Below are 9216 nucleotides of genomic sequence, written 5' to 3'. Positions count from 1 at the left end.
CGTCTCTTCCAACATTTGCATTTACGATCCAGTTTACTGACTCCAAATCTCACCCAGAGCAGCCAGAACTGTGACAACAAGCATGAAAGGAGCAGCTTATTTAGCAAAAACCTGGACAAAGCTGCCGTTTGGACGGAGTTTAGTGCAGCTTTTATTCCACACTGCAAAAACTCTAAATCCTACCAAGTCTATTTGTCTTATTTTTAGTCCAAATGTCTCATCCTACTCGATTTAAGATAAATTCACTGAACAAGTGACATTTCAGCAGATGGAGGGACTTGTTTTAAGACATTGCATCTTAAATATCTTGTTAAGTCAAACAATCTTGAAATTGTCTTGTTTTGAGTTGTATTTTACAAGAAAACTCAAAATAAGTTTAACCCTCCTGCTGTCCTCATTTACGGGCACCAAAAAATATTGTTTCCTTGTCTGAAAAAAAAATCCAAAAAAAATCAGCAAAAAAATTCCAAAAATTCCTGAAACCTTCAGGAAGAAAACTCCAATAATTCCTTAAAAGTTTCCCTTAAAAGTTTTATTTTGAAAAAAATCTCCAAAATTTGGCAAGAAAATTCTGTGTGAATGTAGCTGAATATTTTACATATCAAGGATTTAAACCCTACAAAAATGTAAAAAAAATAATAAAACTTCACTTGGCACATGAACCATAAAAAGGCTGAGATGCTTTCATATGAATAATTACTGAACTTCCCATTCATTTCAATGGGGAGGCTGAATGCAGTTTTTTTTAAAGAACGTTGTAAAAACCGTATGAAGAATCCATTCCAAATGTCACAGCGCATATATTTCTGAAGAAATTTCAGGCTGTTTTATAAAAAAAGATATTTCATTAAATGTGAATGTACTTTTGTGCACTAAAACAAAGGAAACGCTTGGAGTTGTGGTGATTTTTAGGTTATTATGCTCTGGTTTTACTGGTTTTATTGGATCTGTGTTGGCCCCTGAACTGAAATGACTTTGACACTCCTGGTTTAGAAGTTTAACGGTAAAAAGGAAATGCATAAAGTGTGCTGTGAGTTCTTATTCCTTTCTGAGGCACCTTTGGGAATCTAATGTTCACATCGACGCTGTCTGCTGAGGCAGCATCAACCAAAGCAGAAACCTCCTGCTGGGCGTTCGCCTCGTTCTCCTGGTAGAGAGTTTTCCTCAGGCTGAGACACTTATTATGGACTGTCCTCCATCCCCACATACACACCCACACTTTAATGCACTTTAGAGAGACCGGATTGGTTGAGAGATGTAATTGTCTTTTTTTAAATCTGGTTTGATTGCTATTTATTAATTTACTATGATGTGTATATTTTAACATGACGTACACTATTTATTGATGTTTGTATTGCACAGCTGCCACTGGTCAAGAAACGAAATTTCATTCTCTTGTGTATGAAAATGCATAATAAAAATGACAATAAAAATCTTTTGACCTTTTTTTGACCTTTAAACGTCAGTTTGGAATCAGGAGGATTTACAGCAGCAGCTTCCATCGACATCTCATAGTTCTGACATTCAGACAGGAGGTCAACAAGGAGGAAACTGCACCAACAAACGGCTGTAAGGAGTTACTACACTAAATGTGGAAAACATAAAAGGGTTTCTGCAGAAAGATGTGGGCACACGTCCAACACAAAAACCTAAATAAAGGTCATAAATCTTCTGTTTTCCAGGTTTCTGCTCCATATTGATCAATAATAGGTATTGATTGGCTCAGCTTCCACATCCATGGTAGCATTTTTATTCCATGTTTTCTGTGTTGTTTGCTAACCCTACTCTAATCACAGTAACAGGGTTGCTAATCCATGCTAATGTGATCTTTTTCTCAGCAGTAGAAGCTAGATATTTAGCTGTTACTGCTGACCAAGAGGACAAACTGACTGATGGAAAACAGTCAAAAGAATTAGTCTGATCCTGATAATATGAGGTAGAGGGAGACGTTCAATCAAGGCTGACAATGTGATGAAAAGATGGAAAATAGAAAAGAGGACATAGCTTTGCTCTACACATTCTTTAGGAACACTGTTGGATGATGGAAACGACAAAAACAAGACAGAAAATGACAAAAATTTATTTTAAACATTCTTTTCTCCTAGTTTTTATAGATTTGGTCTCAGGACAAGAACATTTACACAACTACTGCATGTTTTAGGGTTTAATACGTGGATTATTGGATGGAAAATGTCTTCCAGGTCTGGGACAATCTATGTGAGAACTCTGTAGAGAAGCGAAGCAGGAGTAAATCTGTTCACCACTGGTTTGAGATGAATAATAATAAGATGATTAATAATAATTGGTTGTGACGGCAGCCTTGTTTCACACAAAGAACGATTCTTTTTAAAGGGTTTGTTTGCATCTTTTATGTTTTGATTCTCTCCAATCCAAAATCCAAAATCCAAAGAATCTCGCTGGATTTTGGTTGATTTTTATGTGAATGTTCCTAAGAGAATATTAGAAGTTTTACTGATATATTTGTAATCACTTTAGATATTTTTAGGATTTTTTTGGAAGATTTTTACTCATTTTTGGAAAATATTTACAAGAATTTTCTTGCCAATTTGGGGGATTTTTTTAAAAATCAAACTTTTAAGGGAAACTTTTAAGGAATTATTGGAATTTTCTTCCTGAAGGTTTTGCAAATTTTCTGAAATTTGGGGAATTTTTTTGCAGAATTTTTGGATTTTTTTCAGACAAGGAAACAGTATTTTTTGTTGCCCATAAATGAGGACAACAGGAGGGTTCAGCATGTTTTTCCTCTGTGGTTTCCTTCTGAGAACGTCACCTAAGGTGCACAGACATTCTAGAATAATCACATTGGTCCTAATGGACCAATCTGTGCAAAACTACGGTGGCCGAGAGGTGCAAACCAAATTTACATAATGCAAAACACTTTTACAACCTCAAAGACAAATTTACAAGCGACAAAACACTTTTACAATTCCAAAAACACTTTTACAAGTCCAAAATCACTTTTACAAATCCAAATGTAACCGGAAAGGGACTGTCCCAACTCCGGGGTTGAACCGGAAGTGACGACAAGGAGCGGCTAATGCACTCTGTCGGTCTGATCTGTGGCATTTAAACACTCTAAAGACCGACCACACGAAAAACAAAACCGAGTCAATCGGTTCATATGTTCCCCACAAAACGGGCAAAACATCACCCGCTCGTTGTCCGTTGCATTAGCCGCTCCTCGTCGTCACTTCCGCTTAGAGCTGCAGCGATTAATCAATGCCAAGGCACCACCAACCTTTTTATCATCATGCCGCCACCACCGTGCTTCGAATCATGATGCTGCAATCACCATGCTTCAAAATATGATGCTGCCACCACCATGCTTTAAAATATGATGCTGCCACCACCATGCTTCAAAATATGATGCTGCCACCACCATGCTTCAAAATATGATGCTGCCACCACCATGCTTCGAATCATGATGCTGCAATCACCATGCTTCAAAATATGATGCTGCCACCACCATGCTTCAAATTATGATGCTGCAATCACCATGCTTCAAATTATGATGCTGCAATCACCATGCTTTGAATTATGATGCTGCCACCACCATGCTTCAAATTATGATGCTGCAATCACCATGCTTTGAATTATGATGCTGCCACCACCATGCTTCAAATTATGATGCTGCAATCACCATGCTTTGAATTATGATGCTGCCACCACCATGCTTCACATCATGTTGCCACCTCCATGCTTTGAATTATGATGCTGCCACCACCAACCTTTTTATCATCATGCCACCACCACCGTGCTTCGAATTATGATGCTGCCACCACCATGCTTCATATCATGATGCTGCCGCCATGCTTCGAATTATGATACTGCTACCACCATGCTTTGAATTATGTTGTCACCACCATGCTTCATGTCATGATGCTGCCACCACCACACTTCGAATTATGATGCTGCCACCACCATGCTTTGAATATTGATGCTGCCACCACGCTTCACAGAGGTTGTGGTGTGTTTGTGACGATGTGCCGTGTTTAATGTCTGTCAAACATAGTGATCGATCTGAATTTTGGTCTCATCACACCAAAGAATCTTCTTCCAGTTGACTTCAGCATCTCCACATGTCCTCTGGTGAACTCTAGTCCAGTTTGAGTATTTCAACAGGCTTTTTCTTTGTCACTCCCATCCAGTTTTGACTGGAAAAGAACAGGCAATAGTTAAATAATGTCATAGTACAGTAATAATATAATCTCTCAGTGTTGTTGACATTTGCATAAGTGTAAATTAACTGATCATTTATATATACACAAGCCCAAGTTTTGGGAAACTCCTCCAAAGTCACAGAACTGTCCTCATGTACTGAACTGTATTTTCTAGACCCAGTAAACTGAATCCTTTTTTAGCACATTTTGAAAACAGATCTTTTGTTTGTAGTGCAAAATACTCACAATGACTACTTTAAAGGTTGTAAATCCATCATCTTCCACTGGCAGCTGAGGACGCCAAGTAACAGGTTGAAATAAAAATGCACAAACTGAAAAACTACACATTTTTAATATTTATTCTGTCTCAATTAAATGCATTACATATTCTGGCCAAACCTCCTGATCATGATTCTTCTTACAAGTTAGAAAATACAAAATAAAATACAATTAGCTTGAGTTTTAAAATGCCTTTATGGGGTAAGCCTAGAAACGTAAGTGGTTCTGGATTTGTAAAATCTGCAGAGTCTGTACAAATGACAGCAACGCGGACCTGTGAATGAGAGTTAACGAAACTAGAGAGTAACGAGACTGAGAGAACAGACATGCGACTCCTGTTCTCCTGTATTTACAATAAAACATCAATATGAAAGACTGCATTAAACCACAGACGGTGAACTGGTTAAATATGAAACGAGGAAAACCCTTTGTTCTGAACGAGGCTCGAGACTGAACAGAGAGCAATGTCCTAAGTGTTGTGCATTATTTGGTCAGAAATGAGCAGAGAAAATGAAAACAAAAGGCCTCGTGCACTCGTCTCTCATTAGAAACCTTCTGTCACAGTTCAGTGTTAAGTAACTTCACAATGAGAAGAATCACTGGCTGGCTGAGTGAGCGTTTCGCAAGTAAATTCCACAGACGCAGAAAAGCTTCACAACTTTCGGCGAATTTGTGTAAGACTCGGAAATCCGGTGACTCTCCTGGAAAACATCCCGGTATGTGAAAGTTCATACAAAAGAGGCACCGTGCTTCACATCATAATGCTGCCACCACCGTGCTTCACATCATGATGCTGCCACCACCGTGCTTCACATCATGATGCTGCCACCACCGTGCTTTGAATTATGATGCTGCCACCACCATGCTTCAAATCATGATGCTGCCACCACCATGCTTCAAATCATGATGCTGCCACCACCATGCTTCAAATCATGATGCTGCCACCACCGTGCTTCAAATCATGATGCTGCCACCACCATGCTTCGCATCATGATGCTGCCACCACCGTGCTTCACATCATGATGCTGCCACCACCGTGCTTCAAATCATGATGCTGCCACCACCATGCTTCACATCATGATGCTGCCACCACCGTGCTTCGAATCATGATGCTGCCACCACCATGCTTCATATTATGATGCTGCCACCACCGTGCTTCGAATCATGATGCTGCCACCACCATGCTTTGAATCATGATGCTGCCACCACCGTGCTTCGACTCATGATGCTGCCACCACCATGCTTTGAATCATGATGCTGCCACCACCATGCTTTGAATCATGATGCTGCCACCACCATGCTTTGAATCATGATGCTGCCACCACCATGCTTCGACTCACGATGCTGCCACCACCATGCACCAACTAAAAATGTGACCAAATGTGGTGAAATGACAATCGCACAGTTAAACATGAGTTAATAAAGTTGCTCTTTTTCACTTTCAGTGCGGTTTGTGTCCATCCAGAATTAATGCTTTTGACGGGCTTTTGAGCAAAAACCCTACTTTAAGGAGGTTTTCCTAAGAGAGAAACTGAGTTTAAGTGGGTTTCAGACACAAAAATTCATTTCAAATATTTCAATCCATTATTGCCTGTTAAGGTCCAAAATCTCCAGTTTTGCAGCTACATTTTCACAAAAAATATCATTTTTTTCTTGTCAGATCACATTTATAAAATGTTTCAGATATTAAAGTGAAAGTTTTACACCAATTTAAAGCTAATAACTACTCTCAGATATCAAATGTTGGGCTTAAGACAATGTTTGAATCTCAAAAATTATTTACTTGCATTTAAACCACTGTAGTGCACCCTAGATTTTTTTTAATGCAACTCAATGTGTAGCTTTCATTCCCTATGTTCTCAAAAAAAAAAAAACTAGAACAGATGCTAAGCTAAGCAGGTTGAATGTGGTAGTTGTTCCGTTTTAGTACAAATCTACACAAGCGTTTCACATCTCACAGGACCAATAACTTCCAGTTAAACACGTACAAGTGTTGAATCGTGTCGCCCTGTTTTGAAAAACAAAATACAAAAACTAATAAATCTCATCTGCCCTCTGCAATATATGGTCACTCCATTTCAAAGGGACTATATTAAAGCTATATAGGTGCTAAATTCTGTTACAGAAGCTACAAAATCTGACATTTTCCCAGCTGTCTGTGGCTGTTTTAGAGCAGGAAGAAAGTTTTCTGGGGATTTCTACAAAATTAGCACGTACTAAATCCTCCCAAATGTAGAGGCTAGAGAGAGAAGAGAGATTTTAATAAAGTGTAGTGAGTTTGGTTAGCGGATAAAAACCGAACCTTTGACGAAGGCCGTTTTCCATCTAGATTTGAGTGCATGTTTAAATAAATTACATTCTTGAGGGTTAATGCGGCGTTCGTAGCCTGGTTCTGAACAACACTTGAAAATCTCTGAATCCACATTCGCTGCGATTCGTCTCAACGATCCGTCCTTTAGCAAACTAACTCTCCAGCTCGGTCGGAGGCCACAACAGGAGACCAACAGGATGGAACAACGTGATGCTGCAGTGCCGGGGAAGAAGGTTCAGAGAAGTCTCTTCATGGGGTCAATCAGTCCTGTACAATCCCCACTTTTGCTTTGGTGAGTTCTGGGCCAGAGCCGGGCCGTGCTGTGCCGTGCCGAGCCGGGCCGGGCCAGAGGAGGGGAGGGGATGGACATGGACGTGGACGTGGACGTGGACGTGGACGTGGACGCTCCTCAGGACAGTTCAGACTTGCTGAGGGCGATGGCCAGCTCCAGGTCTTCTTGTTCCTGCTGGGTGAGCCTTGCCAGTCGCTCCTTTTCTTCTCGCTCGCTCTCGCGCTTTGCCCACTCGATCATGTCTTCCTCGGTCGGATACTGCGCCATGGAAACAGAAGAAATACACAAACACGCACACAATGGATGTCGTTTCAAAACTCACTGGCAAACAGGCTTTTCTCAAAGTGGACATTCTGACTGGTCGATGCACGAATGTGGGACCGTTCTGTTTTCATTTATCTGTGACAGTAAAGCAGGAAGCTGAGCTAGACCAGTAGCAGGAGTTCAAGGAAACACGCCTGGATGTAATGGACTGTAAATGTATTGTGAGCTACTGCAAAAAACTATTAAAATAAATGAATAAATAATGAAAAAATCCATAGGAAAACTGCTAAAATGTGGCAGCAAGGGTGCCACAATATAAATATTTAAAATTGTAAAATACTGTAATGTTCAAAAACCATAAAACTGCAATAAATAAATAATGAACAGTGTATTTTTACTGATAAAAATTGTGAAAAAAATAGTAATTTCGAAAAATGCAGATTTTTGCTTTTCACATATACTTTAACAATACAGGGAAATCTATGAAATAACTTTAAAAACAATTTTCCACTTTTAAAACTCTTAATATTATTTTTTATTCAGCTAATGGCAAACATCTGCAAATTAATAATGGGTTTTTTTTGCTGATTAAAATGCTGTAAAAACAAATTAAAATCTTTAATTTTAATGTTAAACACTGCAAAATAACAAAAAACATTTGTTAAAATACAGATTTTTTTGGCTTTGGCCTGTTTTTTTAAATTTTTTTAACAGTCAATGCATGTCAATTAATACTTTCTTCTCTATAATTTTACTGTTCAAATGGACAATTATTTTTCAATCTTTAATACCTGCTTTTCTTTTAAATAACAAATATCTGATTTGAACACAATTTAAAGAATGATATAATTTTACAGTCAGGTTTTGTAGATTTGTCTGTTAAATTAACACACTTTCTGTGATTTTACCAGATATTATCTGCAATTTAACAATACAGTGAAATCTATAAAATATTCCCCATTTCTAAAATTCTTATTATAACCTAAATATCATTATTTTAATTTCAACTATTGGCAAATATCTGTAAATTAATCATATTTTATTCTGATTAGAATATCATCAAACAAATAATGTAATTTATTGTTAAATGTAAAAGAATAATTAACCATTTATTAAAATACTTTTTTTAAACTGTGGCCTGTTTTTTGTTGTTTGCTTTATGGTCAGTACACATCAATTAATGCTTTCTTCCCTATGATTTGATTATTTCAAATAACTTCTTTATTTCTTAATTTCATTATATTTATATCTGAATAAATATAAATAGAATTTTAAAAATTATGCAATTCTACAGTCAGGTTTTGTAGATTTGGCCTGTTTCTGTGATTTTACTAGATAATATCTGTATTTTACCAAAATCTGAAGTAAAATATTTTTTTAAAAATGAGTTATAAACCATTAACTTTAAAAAAAACACAGTGGAGCTATTCACACATTTGTCAAGTCAAAATGTCCACCTTAAGAAAAGCGCATCACTGTGTGATAAATAATCAGTCCAGCTCCGAGAAAAAAGTTTAAAAAAATAAAAAAATAAAAAAGATAAATCAACTGTTCACAATGAGACAGAAAATTTTAACTTTTAGCTTTATGTGGTTTTCAGCTATGATAGAAGAAACAAATCAGGATGAAAAACATGCAGTTTGAATTTGTAGCGACGAGAAACGACCAAAATAACCCCGGTGTGTAGTGAGGGATGACAAAAGGAGCAGAAAGGGAACTAAAAAACCAAACCGGTTGAGTCGGTTAATCATCACAGACTGGACATCTGTCAGCGGGTTTATTATTCTGAATAAACGACAGACAGAAGCAGCGTCCGGTGAGGATCGAGCCATGCAAAGGAAAGTAAGCAACAGGAACCAACGGTGTCTAGCAGCTATTTCAGAGCTGAT

At 37.8% G+C, this 9216-nt stretch overlaps 1 protein-coding gene across 2 annotated transcripts in view; it reads right to left on the bottom strand.

Annotated features, from left to right (window-relative positions):
* Positions 1-4514: 4514 nt before the first annotated feature.
* The window catches only part of eps15 (epidermal growth factor receptor pathway substrate 15), a 44358-nt gene continuing 39656 nt past the window's right edge, over positions 4515-9216 (bottom strand). For both annotated transcript variants that reach the window (XM_023263179.3, XM_035944899.2), the window contains one exon: positions 4515-7321. In XM_023263179.3, the coding sequence (XP_023118947.2) occupies positions 7181-7321 (141 nt within the window). In that variant the 3' untranslated portion in view covers positions 4515-7180. The remainder of the gene's footprint in view (positions 7322-9216) is intronic.

The sequence above is a fragment of the Amphiprion ocellaris genome, chromosome 2 (assembly GCF_022539595.1).
Source record: "Amphiprion ocellaris isolate individual 3 ecotype Okinawa chromosome 2, ASM2253959v1, whole genome shotgun sequence".
Lineage (NCBI taxonomy): Eukaryota > Metazoa > Chordata > Actinopteri > Pomacentridae > Amphiprion > Amphiprion ocellaris.
The sequence above is the reverse complement of the archived record's forward strand: the minus strand, read 5'-3'. Positions and strand labels throughout refer to the sequence as shown.